At 42.3% G+C, this 21,053-nt stretch overlaps 1 protein-coding gene across 1 annotated transcript in view; it reads left to right on the forward strand.

The window, feature by feature from the left end:
- Positions 1-3,967: 3,967 nt before the first annotated feature.
- The window catches only part of RASSF3 (Ras association domain family member 3), a 75,539-nt gene continuing 58,453 nt past the window's right edge, over positions 3,968-21,053 (forward strand). The window contains exon 1 of the mRNA XM_006073563.4: positions 3,968-4,275. Within this exon, the coding sequence (XP_006073625.1) occupies positions 4,165-4,275 (111 nt within the window). The 5' untranslated portion in view covers positions 3,968-4,164. The remainder of the gene's footprint in view (positions 4,276-21,053) is intronic.

The raw sequence follows: 21,053 nt of genomic DNA on the forward strand, positions 1-21,053 counted from the left end.
TTTATGTGACTTCCCAGGTGGCTCAGCAGTAAAGAATCTGCCTGCCAATGCAGGAGAACAGGATATGCAGGTTCGATCCCTGGGTTGGGAAGATCCCCTGGAGGAAATGGCAATCCACTCCAGTATTCTTGCCTGAAAAATTTCATGCTTAGAGGAGCCTGGCAGGCTACAGTCCATGGGGTCAAAAAGAGTCAGACCTGACTAAGTGATCAAGCACACACCAATTTCATGAGCCAAATTTTAAATTTGTGATTTTTTTTTTTTATCAGGAATACTATCAGGAATTCCCTGGCAGTCCAGTGGTTAGGGCTCTGCACTCTTCATTGCAGAGGTTCAATTCTTGGTCAGGAACTAAGATCCCACAAACCACATGGCATGGCCAAAAAAAAAAAAAAAAAAAAGGGTACTAAAGTTTGCCCAAGTGTTTTAAAAAAATAGTATCAGAAAAATATGGATATGTGACTACTGTGCTGATTTAGGAAAGAGAATACCAATTTTTCTTTCCTTTATTTATTGCTTTTTGTTGTTTAAAGCAGTGCTTCTACTTCAATTATGCCTTTTTGTTACACCCAATTCTGATGATGCGCTGACAAATATAAAAATTAATTCTGTCCTTTGGAACTTAAAAACAGTACCAGGAAAATATACTATTTATGGTATGGTGGCTCACAAAGCACTTTAATGTATTTTTTCTTTTAATATCTTTCTTCAGAGTATTCAGGAATTGTGCAAAACAATTTGTTCTGGGTGGGGTTATTTCCTTCTTTCCATTTACAATCAAACAAGTTATGTTGTATAAATCCTTTAACCTACACACGACTCTTAAATTGGAGTATTTAAGTATTTAAATTGAAGTATCATCACTGCAGATGGTGACTGCAGCCATGAAATTAAAAGACGCTTACTCCTTGGAAGGAAAGTTATGACCAACCTAGATAGCATAGTCAAAAGCAGAGACATTACTTTGCCAACAAAGGTCCGTCTAGTCAAGGCTATGGTTTTTCCTGTGGTCATGTATGGATGTGAGAGTTGGACTGTGAAGAAGGCTGAGCACCGAAGAATTGATGCTTTTGAACTGTGGTGTTGGAGAAGACTCTTGAGAGTCCCTTGGACTGCAAGGAGATCCAACCAGTCCATTCTAAAGGAGATTAGCCCTGGGATTTCTTTGGAAGGAATGATGCTGAAGCTGAAACTCCAGTACTTTGGCCACCACATGCGAAGAGTTGACTCATTGGAAAAGACTCTGATGCTGGGAGGGATGGGGGGCAGGAGGAAAAGGGGATGACAGAGGATGAGATGGCTGGATGGCATCGCTGACTTGATGGACGTGAGTCTCAGTGAACTCTGGGAGTTGGTGATGGACAGGGAGGCCTGTCGTGCTGCGATTCATGGGGTCGCAAAGAGTCGGACACGACTGAGCGACTGATCTGATCTGATCCCACCAGGGAAGCACAATTAATAAGGATTGTGTTAATGAAATAATGGAAAGCAAATGACAAAAGTCTATCATAAAGTAAGTATATCATCTGATTTCCTTACATCAGTTTATGTGCATGGCACACATAGGGGTTGGGCTTCCCTATGGCTCAGACGGTGAAAAATCTACCTGCAATGCAGGAGACCTGGGTTTGATCCTGGGGTTGGGAAGATCCCCTGGAGAAGGGAAAGGCTACCCACTCTAGTATTCTGGCCTAGAGAATTCCATAGACAGAGGAGCCTGGTGGATGAGTATCCATGGGGTCACAAAAGAGTGGAACATGACCAAGTGACTCACATTTTCACACAGGGATCAGCTTAGATTGGGTGAAACAACAGAATATCTGGTTTCTAATTATTCAGTGGCTGTGAGGCTGGAAAGGCTTCAGTGTTGCAAGATCTTTAAAGTGTACTGGCTGTAATCCCAAGGCCTGCTGCCTAGGGTGGCCGAGAATCCCTTGGGTTAATAGACAACTTTGCAAACTGGATGTGAGTAAGCCTGAAGGCATGCAAGCCTTCTTTCTGTCTGAGGAGAGAATGACTGAAACCAATTCTATCCTTCTTGTCATCTCTGGGCCAGTTCTCCCTCCCAGCTATTCCACATGGCTGACCACTGACCAAGGAGAGAACCTAGAAGGGCATGTGAAGCTCTTCAGATCACAAGGGCCCCAGTCCTTAAAGTAGCTCCCCTCCTCTCTTTAAGCCTCAGTTGCTCTAGATGCAGTGAAGTGGAAGTCGCTCAGTCACGTCCAGCTCTTTGCTACCCCACGGACTGTACAGTCCATGGATTTCTTCAGGCCAGAATACTGGAGTGAGTAGCTTTTCCCTTCTCCAGAGGATCTTCCCAACCCAGGGATCAAATCCAGGTTTCCCACACTGCAGGCAGATTTATCCGCTGAGCCATAAGGGAAGCTAACTCTAGAAAGTATCCTTCAAATCAAAGACTGAAAAATAATTGGCTCATTCAGGAATTTCAGACAATAAACTATAAGGATTAGGTGTACATCTTAAAACAAGTCTCCAATTATCATTTGTTTTTTACACCCAAAACAGGAATATTGCATGGACTGTTACAGAGAATTAATAGCCCTTGTTTCTTTAAATTTTCATGTAAAATGAGCATAAAATAGTACTAACTACCTTGAAGTTACTCAGTCCTGTCCGATTCTTTGTGACCCCCACAGATTGTAGCCCCCCAGGGTCCTCTTGTCCGTGGAGGTCTCCAGGCAAGAATACTGGAGTGGGTGCCACTGTCTCCCACCTAGGGATCCAAACCCCAGGTCTCCGGCATTGCAGGAGATTGTTTACTGTATGAGCCACCAGGGAAGCCTGCTAACTACCTTATGCAGTTGTTTTCAGGACTAAAGGAGATAATGCAAGAAAGTTTAGCTATAATGGCTGAAAATTTTGTTTTCTAACCCTCTCTTCCCCTCCTAATGTAACCTCTCCTAAAGCCGGCTTACCACAGCAGAACTGAAACTTCAAAACCACCTTTCAGTCAGGATCTCTGCAAGGGAATTCGTATGGTTTAAATCAATTTAATAACACCAAGATGTAAATGAGTATCACCCACAGGTGGCCTGGGGAAAAATTTTGCATTTTAAAAGAGGATTAGCTGACTGGAAGGATTCAGAAAATACGGAACTTGTTTGTTTTTCGAGGAGGGTGAATAGAGTTCTCTGAACCCTTCACCCCAAGACTGAAACCGTGCCTTGTAGGTAAAGCGGATTTTGGAAGGGGAGATTTAAAAAGCACGTTTAATTAATAAGCACTGAACTGCAGAACTAGTTCACCCTTCTACGCGCCAAATGGCCTCAAAGATCATAATGACCTTGGCCGTCCTTATTTCGGAATGAATCCTCACTAGAAAGAAGGGCGAGAGAGAAAGACCAAAGCTCAACTGAATTTCCGGAAAGGATGTTTTTATTTGAATAAACTCTACCCAGTCGTTACTTCCTCACGCCTCTCAGCTAACTTTTAACCCTCCTTGGAGGGCCGGGTTGCCAGAGTTCTCTTCGGGGCGAAAAGACTGCAGAACTGCTGAGGGTCTCGGGGTGGGGTGGGAGGGGTCTCCCTCCGCCCTGCAATCTTCACCCGCCGGACCCCGGGAGGGGGCGAGCCGTGCGGAGACGGCGGAGAAAATTTCCGGCTCTGCTTGGGCCCTCCCCCAAACCCGAGCTAGCCGGGCGGGGGGACTGATCTCCGAGGAATTGGCAGTTTCCGGGAGGCTGGGGTAGCGACCCGAAGCACAGACGCAGCCATCTAAGCAGGGATCCGGGGGCTCCCCAAATACTGCTCGGAAAGAGCAGCGCTCGTAGAACAGCCCAGCTACATCGCCCCCACTCCCACCTGCGCCGGGAGTGACCAGACCGCCTGGAGCGCGTCCCAGGCCTCTCGGGGCGGGGCCCGCGGAGCGCGGGGCGGGGCCGGGGCGGGGTCGCGGCCCAGGGGGCGGGGTCGCTGGGCGTTTCTGGGGCTCCAGCCGCGCCAGGAGCCGGGCCGGGAAGCCGGGAGGCGGCGGGAGGGGCCGGGACGGCCGGATTGAGCGGCGGCCGCAGCTGCAGCAGGACGGCCCGCCGGCGGCTTGGGGCCGCGCGCCGGGAACCTCGCGGGGCGGGCGGGCGCGGCACCCCCTGCCTGGCCGCCAGCGCCCCGGGGAGGCGGCCCGCGCACGACGGGACCAGCAGCATGAGCAGCGGCTACAGCAGCCTGGAGGAGGACTCCGAGGACTTCTTCTTCACCGCCAGGACCTCCTTCTTCAGGAGAGCGCCCCAGGGCAAGCTCCGCACCGGCCAGCAAGTGAGTGGTGTGCCGCGTAGGCGCAGTAGCAGGCGCCCAGTCGCTCCCGGGAAATCCCGGGGCGGCAGGACCCCAACTCCACGTGTCTCCGCGGGGTGCACGAGGGATGCTCGCGAGGAAGGAGGAGGAGGCCATCGAGAAGGGGCTTCTGTCTTTTCGGATCCCGGAGTAGTGCCTCGAGCTGGTGCTTACGGGCTTGCGCTGGGCGCACCGGGGAGGAAAGCGGAGGAAGGGCGGGGAGGCGGAGGGCCCGCTCCCGCCTGCCGCGCCAGATGGCCTCTGCGACTCCGCCTCGGGCGGCCGGCGGCTGGGGAGCAGTTCTGAGAGCCAGGAGTCGTCCTCTGGCCACTCCCCACGTTTCCCCTGTGCCCGGGGACGCCCTTCGCCCCCTCGCAGTCCTCATGGCGGCCCCCTCTATTAGTCCATTCATTGGCCTGTGGCCCCGGAGGGTTTTGGGGGCCGGGTAACGGCCAGGAGTGGACGTGGGGACCCAGCCTCCCCTACCTTCTCGGTCGGAGCGCCTCTCGTGGCGGGGTTGGGGGCGCTGAGGGAAACACGGGGCCTCGCCAGAGCAGGCGCACATTAAATCTGGGTGGCAGGAGTTACGGTGGTGCGTTTCCAGTAAAGTCATGTTTATAGGTGCCTCTAATGTTTTGCAAACAAGTTCCGGTACTAGGTAGGAGCAGCCGGCGAGAGCTGAGCCTTGGGTCGGTTTCTTCCTTTTTTGGAGGAAGCGTGCAGTGGAAAGCATGACTTGGGAAAAGATTGGAAGGGAACTTGGGTTGGTTTCGCCGACCATGATTGTGTGTTTCAGGGAGGCTCCCCCGAAAGGGGACGCTTGGGCTGATGTCTGAGTCCGGTGCTTGAACCCCGCGGCCTCCTGGCCCTGGGAGCCTCAGCAGGGAAGTCCTGCCAACGCAGACGTGCTGGTATCCGATTAGAGAAGGCTGGAATGGAACAAATTGATTGCTCTTAAAAAACAGCAGCCGCGCGCCCAACATTGCCATCAGACTTCTTTCTGGAGACCAGAGGCAAGGAAAATCAGGGCCGGATGATGACTTATGGGAGGAGAGAGGACGGAGTAATGTGTAAGGATTTCCTTGCCAGACCTTTTAAGTTTACTTAACCACTTTAGGAGGTCAAATTTCTTTTTAAGATTCGGAAGTTTTAGTCTTTTGAACCTCTTAACTTCCCAAACCTGAAGAAGGGGCGAAGGGTAGGGAAGGGTAAGAGTCAGGTGCCCTTACTCAGTAGCTGATGATCCCAAGTGAAGTTCCGAGTCAGTTGTTTCTAAGGCTTAGTCACTTTAACCTGAGGCTGCTATAACCTATGCTAGGTGACTTCATCAACAAAGTTACGTATTTCTGAAAGTTCTAGAGGCTAGATGTCTGAGATGTGGGTGCCAGCATGTTGGGTTCTTTTTTTTTTTTTTGGCCCTTAGGGGTATGCAGGGGATCCCCCCCAATCAGGGGTCAGACACTTGCCCCCAGGTAGTGGGAGCCAGGAGTCTTTACCATTAGACCACCAGGGAAGTCCCAGCATGTTGTATTCTGATGAGGGTCCCTTCCTGGCTGTAGATAGCTGATAGCTATCTGGCAGTGCCTTCACTCCAGGAAAAGGGCTACCTCTCACCTTCTTATAAGGCCACTCATCCCATCCTGTGGGCCACCCTAAAGACCTGATTACCTCCCAAAGGCCCCACCTCCAAATCTTATCACGTTAGAGTTTCATCATGTGAATTGACGGGTAGGGGGCAGAGGCAAACAGTTCATAGCAAGTGAAATCTTATTTTTAGTGAAGTGTATTTTAGCCATGAGTTTGCTGTGAAGTTTGGAAGTCAGGAATGCCTGCCTCTCCAGTCACTGCATTGAAGAATTGCATTTCCTTCCCTTTTTTTTTTTTTCACTTTGCTTTTCTCTTTCTTGGGCTCTGCTTCCTTTCTCTTCTCTACTTTGTGCCTTTTTTTTTTTTTTCCACTTATGTCACTGCCATCATTTGACACTTGGAGTAGAGACTGTCAGAGACCGTTGTGCTCATTTGAAGTTTATCCCAGAGGCTACTGGTAGGTGCAGAAAACTAGCTGGTGTTGAATTCTCCAGACATGAGATGCTCCTTTATGAGGGCCAAGGTATCCAGGTTGAACTTGTATGAAAATGTTTTAATGCTTTAAAAAGTAAGAATTTTTTTTCTGGGTTTATACACTTAGAATGTCTATGTTATATTCATTAACTTACATAATATTCATCTACTATATATAACATACTCATTTAATGATACTTATTTAGTATTTAGGATTGTCCTACCATCAATATATATTTTGAAGATTGTGCTGAAAATCAGAACAGTAAGTCCTAGATCTTGCTTAAAGAGCTTCAAAGTATATTCTGAAACTTTATTGCTGTGTATTTCCCCTTCTAACATAACACTTACTGGGTTCTGAGTTAGAGGACTTATTTACCAGTTGGAGAAGGTGTTTTAACTGAATTTTTGTGGGCATTTTGGTTTGTTTGAAGAGTGAGTCTGTTAAATTCCTGAAAAGATTTATGAGTTAAGGAAGTCAAACTTATCATAAATTTAAAGCAAAGCACTCTTAATGCAGAACATGTCTTTTACCCAATGTTAGATAAATCTTTTTTCCTTTTTTATGTCAGTGATTGTAAGAATTAGGTAGGCACCTCTGACATATAGTTTAGAAGTGAAATTTATGTTTTCTCTAAAGAGGTGGAAAGAGAAGTATTGCCAGAAGGATCTATTATGGATAATAGTGATTTTTTAAAAGTGCTATACCACCTGGTGGAAAAGCCAGGAAAATGTGGTTTCTAGAACTCTTGAAAATATCCAGGGAAAATAAGATGTCTGTGGTAAATGCAGGATGGTGAGAAAGGGGGAGAGCGGGTGAGAAATTTCTTTCTTCTCTTGCCAGGCAAAGGAACATAGCCCAACTTTTTCTTTCTTATTTTATATCGGTGCCCTCTTTAAGAAAAAAAAAAAAAAGGAAAAGGCTTAAAAACTTGTCTGAAAGGTACAAAAGAAAGCAATTGTGGCCTTTTTCTAGGAGTTTGAATGCCATGCTTACTGCTGTATCCCCAGGGCCTCCATCAGTGAGTATTAGTTGAATGAATTAATATTTTCCTGGTTTGATAATTGTTGGCTCTTTATGGTTTTTCCGTGTACCCGGTCTTAACGATTCTCCCAAGAATCCTTTGCAGCATTAACCTAATGAAAGTTTGGGCCTCATTAAGTAATTTGCTAAAGAGCAACTTAGCAGCAGCAGCACACTTAGGTAGGGAAAAGGCAGAGCTCAAGTTTCCCTGACTCAATTTTCACTGCTTCTTGGCTATAAAAATAATTTTAATATTCCAGTTTACTTTCGCAAAATGGGCATCTGTAATTTAGGAGTTTCTTAACATTTTGACACCCTAACTTTCATGTATCTTCATTACAGTGTTCATAAGTCATCCTTATGAATGTACTGTTATGCTTTGTGCAGAACCAAGAATGTCAACAGTGTGTTAACTCATAATTTTCCTTTTCTACATATTCAGGCTTCCAAGAGTAGAAATGGACTAAAATCATTAATCTATCAGAGCATATTCTGCTTCTTCTCTAAACCAAGGTGATCACTTTTCTTCCCGAGCCTTGGGTACATAATAGGAATAAGAAATGATGCTGTGTTTGCTTTAGAAGTAGAATAATTAGGAAGTAACTATGATTATAATACAAGGGAGTTAATAAAAAATTTTTAAAAAGATAAAGAAGTCTTATTTAGGAGCTTGAAATTGTCTTCTGAACCCTCCACACTTTTTAAGAAGTTCTGCTGAAGAATGGGTTAATAAGGCAAGCGTGTGAGACTCCATGTAACAGATCTTAAGTTCACCCATAGGTTTTTTCCTTGTTATAATTTAAATATTTTTGTGTTTCTCTGGCTCTGCACTTTACACCTAGAACCAACAGTAATGAGTTGCACTAGTTTATTCAGTGTTTCCATTAGAAGTTTTGGTGATAGAGTACTAATTTACAATATCAAAGGTCTTTTGCTTAAACTTTTTATACTGACAGGGTCCCTGTATTACTGAATATAAACATTCCCAGCAGTTGTTTTGCCCGGTGTACGGCTATTTGCACATCCCGTCGCCGTGTCTGATATATTCTGTTCTTACACAGTGTTAATCCAATGGAATTTTGTGTTTGTGTGAGTAGGACTCACAGAAACACATTCCTTTAACTGAATTTCAGAAGAAAATTGGTCACCAGTCTTATATACCAGCAAGCATGAACAATACACACTCTACCCATTTCTTTTTCTGGCTAACGTGCAAGAGATAGAATTCTTTGGAAAGCAGTGACACAAAACATTTACAAAAAGGAAAGCTAAATGCATCCAATAGTGTGGTTATTCTTCTTAGATTTCCTTTGGCAGTTAGTGCATGTCATACTGTAAACATTCGTTTTGGGGACAAAAAAGTGAGACTGGCCGAATGCTTTCTCGTGTACCGACTCCTTGCCTAGAGCATCAACTCTTGTTTACTCTTAGCTTTCCACATAAATTGCTGCCTTTTGATAAAGACCCCAGTTTGAGGCTTGCTTTTCGCTTCTAATTTGTCCCAGGGTCATTGGCTAGCTGGGCCCCTCTTTGGAATGGGTGGTGAGAGACAGTGTAGGGTATAATAAGGTAAATGCTTGCAAAGATATATCTTGACTAACTTGGCCCATTTTTGTCCTAGTCTCGTTGAAGAGCTGATATGTGTTGCCTTGTAGGAGGCTATTATTCTGGTTAAGCAGGCAGGCTACAGTCCTACAGTCTGTGGGGTCGCAAAGAGTCAGACACAACTGAGTGACTGAGCACACAAAGCATTGCCTATTATTATATATGTTATATATGAGGAGCTAGCTCATTGCGTGCTCTCTGATGCAACAACTTTTTTAAAAAAAATTTATTTATTTACTTATTGGCTCTGCCCAATCTTAGTTGCAGCACACGGGATCTTTAGTTGTGGCATGTGGGATCTAGTTCCTCCACCAGGAATCGAACCCAGGCTCCCTGCATTGGGAATGCAGAGTCGTAGCCACTGGACCAGCAGTGAAGTCCCTGATGCAACAACATTAATTAAGAGTCTGTAACTAGGAGTCTAGTCTTATTAGGCCTCTTCAGTTCCCTTCAGGATTCAAGTTAGTCCCCATCACAGAACCCGGGCCTGGAATTGCTTCTCTTAGTTCTTCCCTTGTCAACTTACATGCCACCTTCTCAGAGAAGTCTTCCTGAACCACCAATCCAAACTAGACACCCTTCCCTACTCTGCTCTTTCCCTTCATAGCGAAAGTTGTAATCTCTTGTTATAGTTTGTTTAGAACAGAGACTAGCATGTTTACCCAGGGTCTAAAATAAATGCCTGGCACTTGGTAGGTGCTTGAGTAAGTGAAAGCCTACTCATCATTTTGAAAGAAAGTCCCAGTACTAGGTACTGTGAGTTTTCTTTTAAACAAAAGTACACAATTTCCCCTCTTCTCACAACTAGACCATAATCCTCCACTGCATCTTATAGAGGGTAGTCATTTAAAAATGGGTAATATTGGTGGTAACCATTACTGCTGGTTTAGCTCACTTTATTTTTCCTTATTTTAAGCTTCAATCATTCATTCATTTATGCAACAATTGAGTTTATTTTTGCTATGAAGGGAAAGAGCAGAGGGCTGCTTCAGATAAGTGATTCAGAAAGACTTCTCTGAAAAGGTGAACTGTAAGGAGAAAAATGTGACCACCTCTACCCAAATCTGGCTCTGGGAATAGAGCAATGAAAAAACAATGTCCCTAACCTCATTTAGCAATAATTTTTAAAAAGCTTATCAAATAATTAAAGCATCTCTTCATTTTTTTAAAGAGCTTGCTTCTTTGGTAAAAGGAAACTTTTGAACTGTTCACAGTTTTTTCGGGAATACCCCTGTTGTGCAAAGTCTGGTAAAGCTATTAACGTCTATTTAGATAGAAATGTTGGCTGAAATGTGTGTCCCTGTAAAACAAGCCACATTTCTCTGTTGACATCTGTCCTAAAATTGTGGAGGACTGTAATATATAATCATCCTATAGTTAGTGTTGGCTTGGCTGTCAGTGGCTAGTTGAAATGGTTTTTGCTTACTTGTATATACACACATACATGCACATACACACATTTTTAATGGAGAGGGCCCAGTTACACACCAAGAAAGAGATATCAGAGCCTATAAAAAAATTAACATGTGAAATGAATGTAAACGTGTTACAAAAATGACCATCATTCTAAAAGTGTGTTGCCTGCATAGGGTAGTTACTAGTCAGGTATGGCTGTTGAATACTTGGAATGTGGCTAGTCTGATTTGAGAGATGCTGTTAAGTCTGAAATATGTACTGAATTTCCAAGACAAAGGAAAGAGAAAATATATCACAATACTTGTTTTTATTATTGGTTGCATGTTGAAATAATACTCTTGAGTATATTGAGTTAAATAAAATTAACTTTTATATGTTTATTTTTTAGCATGACTATTGGAAAATTTGAAATTAATGACTTCCTAAAATAACTGACTTCCCTGGTAATCAGTGGTTAAGAATTCGCCTGCCAATGCAGGGGACACGGTTTGGGGACACGGTTTCGATCCCTGGTCTGGGAAGACTCCACATGTGGAGGAGCAACTAAGCTCGTGCACCACAGCTGCTAAGCCTGAGTGCTGCAACTACTGGCCTGTGTGCTCTAGAGCCCGGCTCTGCAGCAGAAGCCACTGCAGTGAGAAGCCCATGCACAGCAGCTACAGAAAGCCCCCATGCAGCAGTGAAAGCCCAGCACAGCCAATACATAATAAAGATAGTGGCTTGTGTTATACCTCTGTTGGACAGTGCTGTTCGCAAAAGCATAGCTGGGAACTCTTGCCAAGGGTGTGAACCTCTATCCTCTAGATGGCTGCAGGTGGACGGATTGGGTACCAGCCAAGCCCACTGGGAAGACTTTTCTTTGTGAAGGGAAATGTGCCCTTTGCTGTTTGGAATAGTTTATTCTTAGCTTAGCTCGGGTCACACATATGAGCTAAATGAGCGTTTTGAGGTTGTGAAACTTGTGTATATAGGACTTCCCTTTTTTTCACTTATGAACTGAAAGGATAAAACCATCCTGGTGGCATTCTAGCTGCAACTGTGCCTTCAGTGTGCAGCGGCAAGGGCTCGTCTTTCATAGAGTATTAAAACAGCCCAAGTAATCTGCATTTTATAGACTGTAATTGCCCACTGCTGCTACATATGATTCCATCAGCTAAGATAATTTGCTAATTATATATTGCAACACTCAGTTCTTTTTCCAGATACTAAACAAAGTGAGATAATTAGAGGAGGAAAAAGGGCGAGGTGGGAGATTGGAAGCCAGAAGAATAGATTTAGAAGATCTTGGATTTAAAAGATTTAGAATGTAATCAGCAGAGTGTTTTCATGAAATTAATGCCAGTTGGCCAAAGTATGTGTGTGGATTGTGAAAGGAGCTTTCTAAATTCGTTTCCCAAGTGTTTATGAATATTCACAATGGGCTAGACTGCTGCTGGGGATTCAGTGAACAAAACAGATTGAAACCTGCTCTCATGGAGTTAGATCAATTCTTATCCATGGTAAAGAGCAAGATCTTAATTCAAACTTTGGCTCCATGTTTGTTATATATATGCTGAAAAAAGGAGTAATTTCTCATATGTATATTATTTGCACTGGAAAGATTTTAAGATTTTGTGGGTTAGCTAGAGCAGTATTTCTAAATTTTTAAAAATAGTGATATAAAAATCACATCACAGATGATATTAATACATAAATATTTTGAAGAATTATTTTATAGGCTTTTTCACTTTTTTGTTTTACACATATGTAATCTTACTGTACTGGTATTTTTTAAAACTGTGATTTGGGAATTCCCTGGCAGTCCAGTGGTTAGAACTTTGTGCAGAGGGCCCAGGTTCAATCCCTGGTCAGGGAACTAAGATCCCACAAACTGTGCGGCCCCACCAAGAAAAAAACATAAATTGTGGTTTAATACAGGTAACATTTGCCATCAAAACCATTTTTCAGTGTTCAGTAGTGTTAAGTGTATTTACATTGTTGTGTATTCAATTGCCAGAACTTTTTCTTGGGAATTGAAACTCTGTCCTCATTAAATTACAATACAGTTCCCCTTTCCTCCTCCCGGCCAGCTCCTGCTTTTTGTTTCTGTTTGGCTGTTTGATATCTCTCGTTATTCGTGGTTTTGTGACTGGCTTATTTCACTTAGCATAAGATCATGGCATCCGGTCCCATCACTTCATGGGAAATAGATGGGGAAACAGTGGAAACAGTGTCAGACTTTTTTTTGGGCTCCAGAATCACTGCAGATGGTGACTGCAGCCATGAAATTAAAAGATGCTTACTCCTTAGAAGGAAAGTTATGACCAACCTAGAGAGCATGTTCAAAAGCAGAGGCATTACTTTGCCAACAAAGGTTCGTCTAGTCAAGGCTATGGTTTTTCCTGTGGTCATGTATGGATGTGAGAGTTGGACTGTGAAGAAGGCTGAGCGCTGAAGAATTGATGCTTTTGAACTGTGGTGTTGGAAAAGACTCTTGAGAGTCCCTTGGACTGCAAGGAGATCCAACCAATCCATTCTGAAGGAGATTAGCCCTGGGATTTCTTTGGAAGGAATGATGCTAAAGCTGAAACTCCAGTACTTTGGCCACCTCATGCGAAGAGTTGACTCATTGGAAAAGACTCTGATGCTGGGAGGGATTGAGGGCAGGAGGAGAAGGGGATGACAAAGGATGAGATGGCTGGATGGCATCACTGACTCGATGGACGTGAGTCTGGGTGAACTCCGGGAGTTGGTGTTGGACAGGGAGGCCTGGCGTGCTGCGATTCATGGGGTCGCAAAGAGTCGGACACAACTGAACGACTGAACTGAACTGAATGTCCTTAAGGTTCATCCATGTGTCAAGATTTCCTTCCTTTAAGTCTGAGTAATATTCCATTCTATATGTATACCTCATCTCGTTTATCCATTTACTCAGTCAGTGGACATTTGGCTACTTCCACCTTTTGGCTCTTGTGAATATTTCTGTTGTGAACAGGAGTGTACAGTGATATCTGTACACTCTGTAACAGAGTGATATCTCTTGGAGACCTTGCTTTTATTATTATTATTGCTTAGAAACTTTGCTATTATTTCAGGTATGTACCCAGAAGTGACACTGCTGAATCATGTAATTCTGTTTGTAATTTGTTGAGGAATATTGTACTGATAGATTTCCTGCTATTTAAACTTAGAATTATGAGATATACTGTGTGACTTCAGCTATCATTTTGATGTCTGTATTGTATTTTATTGAATAGGCTCTCATTCCCGAAATAGGGAAAACATGGATGTTTCTAATTTTTGCTACTATACATAACACTGTAGTGAACACGAGCAAGAAACCTTTACCATTTATGGATGTTTTTTAGGATAGATATATAAAATAGAATTTACTGGGCATGAGGGTGTAACCATTTTTATGAGTAGTTATTTATTGTCAGTGTAAGACTATTTTTAATCTAGTTTCATTGCACCCTCAGCTGCCCTGGATGCAGTCATTAAGATAGAGGAAAAACGTTGCAAAGTCACCTCTTTGTTATTTACTTTGCATTCCCTTGGTTAATAGTGAGTGTAGGGACTTCCCTGGTTGCTCAGTGGTTAGGACTCTGCTTTGCACTGCAGGGGACACAGGTTGGATCCTTGGTGAGGGGACTAAGATCCCATATGCCATGGGGCAACTAAACCTGAGTGCCACAACTACAGAAGCTGGTGTGCTGCAATGAAAACCCAGGGAATTGAATATTTTTTGGTGCTTTTGCGTGTATCTTCCTCTTGGTGTGAGCAGTGTTCATAGCCTTTGACCATTTATTAGGTAGGTGGAAGTCTGGAGAGCTTTGCTCTTTGTGTCTCCTGTCTATTTAGCAGGGTAAATGCTTCCCCTTTTTTGTGGTCAGCTGAACTTCAGGTTATTTTTGACTTTGTTTGTACCAAAGGGTGTTTGCATATTCTGTCCTTTTGAAATACATTAGAATGTGTTTCAGGCTGACATCACTGAAACTCAGAGCAAAATACTTTTTACTCCTGTAATTACGGCACGGTAAAAGCATTGCTAAGACAGCATCAGCGTCCTGTGAATACACTGCAGGATATGGAGGGCGGGGAGCTGGATGATGTGTCTTTTACTAATCATGTGAGAAAGGGTGACCAGGAGTGCCTGTTTATCTTTGAATTTCAGTGAATTTACCATGAGTTTTCCAACCACTATGGTAGAATTTGGAGGAATTGAAGTTATCTTATAAATGTACTGGGAACTGAAAAAAGTTTGGGACAAACTAGTAAAAACCCCACCTACGAAAGAGGATTTTTATACCATTTACTTATAAGCGTATTGTCTTTGGTTGAAAAATTGTGATTAGATGGAATCTGACTCCATAGTCCACTTCAAGGTTCACCTGTGTCCAAAATTGTTGCTTAATGTTTTATAATCTGATTGTTTTACTCTCATTTTTTTCCTTCTTTCAGAATATTTTAAGTAAGTGAATCTTTTAAAAGGCTGTGTAGAGTTATTTCTGACTTTAGATAGATGATGAACCCTTCTCAATCCTCATATTCTTAGACAGCTCAAATTTACTCTGAAAACTTCCCACAGATGCTTGTTTCGAGAATATTTTTTTATATTTTTCCAGTTAGATCATAGAAATTTATGTGTGTCTGATATAGTTCTCCAACAGCAAAACAAACAAAAACCAAACCTTTTTTTTTTTTTTTAAATAGAAAGCATAACTAGGTGCACTGTATTGGAGAAAAAAAAATAGTAATTCTAAAATGAAGTTTAACATTCCATAATGTTTTACAGTTAAAGGAGCTTTCCAAGGGAATTAAGATTCATTTGGTTTATTTGGGCTTTAATTTCAGCGGAACTTTGAGATGATAAGTTAAACAGAAGTTTTATTGGTTTAGGCCTTACGCAGATCCAGGTTTAATGGCATGGCAGAGGTGAATTCAGGGGTTACTTGACTGTAGTCAGTGATTTCCCAGCTATGGGAAAATGTAAATATTATGTAGGTGGCTTAAAGAAACAATAATATTACTTTTGTCTGTTTAAGCCTGTTTCTGTTTGTTTAAATGGGCTTGTGGATTGCTTTTTCTTGCCAGTTTTCCTTTGAGGGGAAGTGCTGCCCTTTGAGAGCTTTCTGAAGTTTGAGAATTCCTTTCTTGCTTTTCCTAATGACCTGTGTGGGACACGCAGCCCAGTTGGCTGGTGTGAGGGTGATGGTTCTGCCATGCTGAGTTGTGGGTCTTGCTGTCCTGTGGGTCTCAGCTAGAGGGAATTTGTTCTGTGAACTGTACCCAGAGCATAATTGTACCTGACATTTGGTGGAGAGGGTCTGGAGGTAGGTTGTGTAGAATGAATATTTTTCAAAAAGGCAAATCTAGCACCAGTATCAGCAAATTAACTTGAAAGCCATTCTCACTGCACATAGTTCTGTGCAGTTTTAATTACAATGGATCTCAGCAGGGAGAAGCAAGATAGGAATTGGGGGTTGAGAAGTACAAACTGTTATATATAAAATAAGCTACAAGGATATACTGTACAGCATAGGAAATATAGCTTCTATTTTATAATAAGTACAAATGAAGTATAACCTTTAAAAATTTTGAATCACTGTATTATACACCTGTAACTTACAGAATATTGTACATCAACTATACTTCAATTAAAGAATAAATCAATATTTTTAAGAAGAAAAAATGGATCTTGATCTTTTCAGGTGAAGCTATTACTATTTTTAAAAAAGGGACTGGATTTTGTTATGGGCTAAAAGGATGGCGTTCTTCTAGACTACTTGCAAGCTGTTGTGTGAGGCAGCCTGAGTTAAATCAGTGCTAGCTGTGTTGTTGTGGGCAAGTCACTGCACCTCTTTAAACCTCAGTTTCTTCATCTGTGTATGACGTGCGTGCCTGGCACATAATAAGCAGTAACAAATATTAGTCATTGTTATTTGTAGAAGGTTCTACTATATATGATCATGTACTTTGAGTATCCTAGGTTGAATAGAGAACTGACAATAGTTGAGAGGTGTGAACTGAACCTAATAATCTAGCTGAAGAATAAAAGACAACAGGAAATTAGGTTGTCTCTCTTTGGCTATATGGACCAAAGTAAATTGGGAATCTCAATGTAATTGATCAGAAAGGCGCTCCATTCATTTCCAGAGGCTTAATTTTCTTTTCTTCGTTTTCCTCCTTCTGTATCACTGTGGTGTCTTTGTTTTTTGGTAAAAGGGCTGATTCCTCCTGACCAAGCCTGAGGCCACCCATCAAAGTCTTCACCCGCTTCTTCCTCCTTTAGCAAGCCATTCCATCGGAAAGAGAAAGAACAGGCATACGAGAGTGGGGGTTCTTTTGCCCAAGCCTTTGTGTAAAAGTTAACATACGTACAAAAGCGTTTTTCTTTTCATCTTAGTCTGTTCTCCCTGTTTTATCTGCCTCAGAGTGCAGGTTTTAGTTGCAGTTTTGCTGGAGGTTGCTGGCTTGACCCAGTGACAAATTCCATTTCTTTCTGGGGCTTTCCTTTTGCCTCCAGAAGGTCTAAATCGCCTTGTGCTCGGCGTTTAGGGACTTAGTCACTGTCTTCTTTCTGGTTTTCCTAAGGTCAGGCGGAATGAGGTAATTCATATGAACTTTGTAACATGCTGCAGGGGGGAAGCTGTGGTTAGAGTCCTGGTTCCATGCGCTGTGGCTGGCCTCCCACCCACAGAGGGTCTGTCTCCTCTCTAAGGCATTTCTGTGCTGCTGAACACATCCGCAGTTTGGAAACAAGCTTGCTTTTGCAGAATTTAAATGTAGGCATGAAAGAAACTTGATGAGTCATGTGATCCATTTGGCTAACTCTTCAGGGGTCACTTATGCTCTCTGAAAGTGGTATGAGTTTTAGAGTCCAGTGGGGAACCTCTACTTTGGGCCACTTGAGCCTGTTGGGGTTTGCTGTTCCCTCTCTGCCCTCAACCATCCCTCCCTTTGGTTGTATGTTTTTTATAATTAGTTGGTTGTCTGAAACTGGCTTTATATTAATTCTGAATACCATTGTGAAGAATTTTAATCGCTTTAAAAACTTCTAATTTGACTGAGCTGTAGTATTACTGAAGTACTTTTTTAAACAAACAAAAATTATTTATTTGGCTGCACCGGATCTTAGTTGCTGCATGTGGGAATCTCATTCCCTGACTCAGGGTCGAACCTGGGCCCCCTGCATTGGAAGCACAGGATCTTAGCCACTGGACTACCAGGAAAGTCCCTACTGAAGTACTCTTATGAATAATATCATCAATTTATGTAAAAGACTTGCAACAGTATCTGGCATGTGAGTGCATGTTTAATACACTAATATTAACTAGTATTATTTCTACTGGTATTAGCATTATCGGTTTAAAACAGTTTGGTAGGAGCTTTGATTCAGACTGGTGGCTCAGATGGTAAAAAAAATCTGCCTGCAATCCAGGAGACCGGGGTTCGGTCCCTGGGTCAGGAATAGAGTGGTTACCCACTCCAGTATTCTTGCCTGGAGAATGCCATGAGCAGAAGAACCTGGCAGGCTACAGTCCATGGGGTCGGAAAGAGCTGGACACGACTGAGTGACTAACACTTATTGAGACAGTTTGGTTCAATAGAAAAGTCTCGGAATCTAGAATTAGATTAGGCTCTTGATTTTGGATCTTTCATCTATCAGTTCTGAGAGCTGCAGCAGGTTCCTTAACTTCCTTGAGTATCATTTTGGTAATCTTTAAAACAAATTATCATAGAGGGGTTAAATGAGAAAATGTGTGTTGTAATTCCTAGATTATAGATTGTAACATAATTGTAAGTATGACAGCATCACAGGTGTGGTTTAGAGACTATAAATAAAGTTTTTATTTTTAATATATATCTTGTCTCATAAATTGATTACATATTCTCAGCTTATCATGGTATTAGAGGTGACACTTGACAAATAGTTGTTGAAAAATGAATTTATTCCTCCATCTCGTTCATGTGTGTCTATATCTGCAAAGTGGTGATTTGTGTTTGAACAGTTATATCTAAGAGAGTTTTAATTACTTATGAATGGATTGTGATACTTAGGAAGCACTCAGATACTTTGGGAAAAAAGGACATTCTAGTTCATTGTCAGATGAATCAGGGACCCAAGTAAATTTCATTAGTTTTAAGCCTCCCAGATTATCCTGTCTGTAAACTTCATGACTCTGATGCTGGAAAAGACTGAAGGCAGGAGGAGAAGGGGACAATAGAGGATGAGATGGTTGGATGGCATCACCGACTCAATGGACATGGGTTTGAGCAAACTCCAGGAGATGGTGAAGGACAGGGAAGCCTAGTGTGCTGTAGTCCATGGGGATGCAGAGTCAGACACGACTGACTGACTGAGCAAAAACACATTTACAAGGGTGAACCACTTCTGTCCTGTTCACCACTGTATCTTCATTGTTATGTGGTGCTTGGCCCAGGGCACAGAGGGGGGCCATTGATTTTTTGTTGATTGGCCATCTGGTTGTTGTTTGATCAGACTCCCATCAGAATTATAATCAAGAAAAAGAAGTTGGGTGACACAGTGGAATAGATTTCTTTTGGTTTCAAGAGTAGTAATAGTAAGCAATGACAATAGATTCTGTATCATGTGAAAGTGAGACTTTTAGTTGAAATGGAAAGTATTTTGGACTGGGGATGGTAGAGACCTCCTAGGTAGGTAGGTTTAATTGCAAAGTCATGTCTGACTCTTGCAACCCCAAGGACCATAGCCTGCTATGCTCCCCTGTCCATGGAATTTCCTAGGCAAGAATACTGGAATGGGTTGCCATTTCCTCCTCCAGGGAATCTTTTCTGACCCAGGGGTCAAACTCAGGTCTCCTGCATTGCAGGCAGACTCTTAACTGACTGAGCCACAAGAGATCCATGGAGACTGCTTAGGCTTGCTCTTTGTTAAATAGCGAAGATAACTTTGGGAATTACTTAGCCACTTTGGGCTTCAGTTTGTTCCTCAAAGGTCTTGTCCAGTTCTGGGACAAATAGTTAATTTATACTAGAGCTGCATTCGTTATTGGAGGGAAAGTAACAGATACATCTTGAAAAGGACTCCATGACATGTATTGAGATGCCAAATGAATTAGTTTGGAAACAGCTATCTGAAGTCTTATCTGGTTGGATGGGGTTGAATTTAAGGGTATTGATTAGTCATTGCTTTTTGAGAAATGAGTAGAATATGTAGAATTATTTCTTTTTCTGAAGAGTGAACATCTTGGGAAAGAATCAGAGAAGTTCTTGAGATGTATTTAATTCATCCATATATAGTGCCAACAAGAATGGGTGTCATGCAAGCTGAAGGGAACACTTAATTGTCCTGAACTTCTGTATTGCTGGAGTTATAAATATAGTGTCAAGGGCTACTTAGGAAAGAACCCACCAGCAGTGCCACATTCCTCCAAGACAGGGCAGGATAAAGGTTTGCGAGTCCTCCGCTTGCTGAGAATGTGAGGCCAGGAGCCACTGTGCTCACTGAGGGTGCATTCTCATGGGTTGGTGTGGCATTTGGGAGTGAGGCAGTATATACATTTGCTTTGGAACATTTTATTTTTTCTTTTGTTTCTAATATCTCCTTGATTCCAATTGCACATACTCTTGCCTGGTAAATGTTCCTTGAAAACTACTTTTAGCAAGTAAAATCCTACTACGAAACATTTCAGAGTCTGTTGTCTAATACAGCATAGCCAAATGCCAGGATTCTAGAGGCGTCTGTCCTCTTGCCCACACTGTGTGTTGAGTGCCTTAACCAGCTTCTCCATTCACTGATCCTGAAATACCCAGTTTAAGGCTCATTTCTTAGACTCTCTTGTCCTCTGATTGCTTTATGTGTATTTAAATATGGCTGTCCTGACGAGAATGAAAATTCTTGGGGGCTGAGGATTTTTGCTATAGAGGCCATGTCAAATGATTTATGAATGTGATGATTAACTTGGTTCATGACTGAGACATTGTCTTTCCAGAGAATTTTTTTTTTAGTGGCTGTGCTGCACAGCTTGTGGGATCTTAGTTCCCTGACCAGGTATTGAACCCAGTCCCTGGGCAGTGAGAGCACCAGCGTCCTAACCACTGGACTGCCAGGAATTCCCGAGAATTATTTTTAATCTGGGAAGTTTATTTAGAACTTTGCTCTCATATGTTTCTAATTTCATATATACTTCAGGGGATGTTTCTTCAAGAACCTGAGGGGGAAGATATTTCCTTAAAATTGGTTTTTAAATATTTGAGGGATTATTGATAATTTAGAACAATGTAAATCTAGGTGGAATGGTCTTTTTAACCTGAGGAGTCTGAGGTTTTTGGCTATTTTAGCTAGAAGGAGTATGCTTAATGTATAATTACATCAAGCTTTGCTTTCAGTCATGGAAATCATTGAAAATTATTTTTCTAGCAACAGCTGTTCTTTTCATTAAATATACCATAGTATCCCTGAAGTTTTGTGGTGCATTTTCAGATTGGAAAATGTGCGATGTGATAAACAGAAGAGATGATTGATTTAGTTAACTGCTCACATTTTGTGTTTGTTTTAATTTGAAATGTTGGCCTCATAAAAATGAATATTGTGTCAGAATAGTTTATGTGAACTAAAATGTTAGCATCTTGTGGCAAGTAAGGCACTGAGTCTCCAGATCCTATATGTTACAGTCATTAAGCATTATTT

Source organism: Bubalus bubalis, chromosome 4 (assembly GCF_019923935.1).
Source record: "Bubalus bubalis isolate 160015118507 breed Murrah chromosome 4, NDDB_SH_1, whole genome shotgun sequence".
Classification (NCBI taxonomy): Eukaryota; Metazoa; Chordata; class Mammalia; order Artiodactyla; family Bovidae; genus Bubalus; species Bubalus bubalis.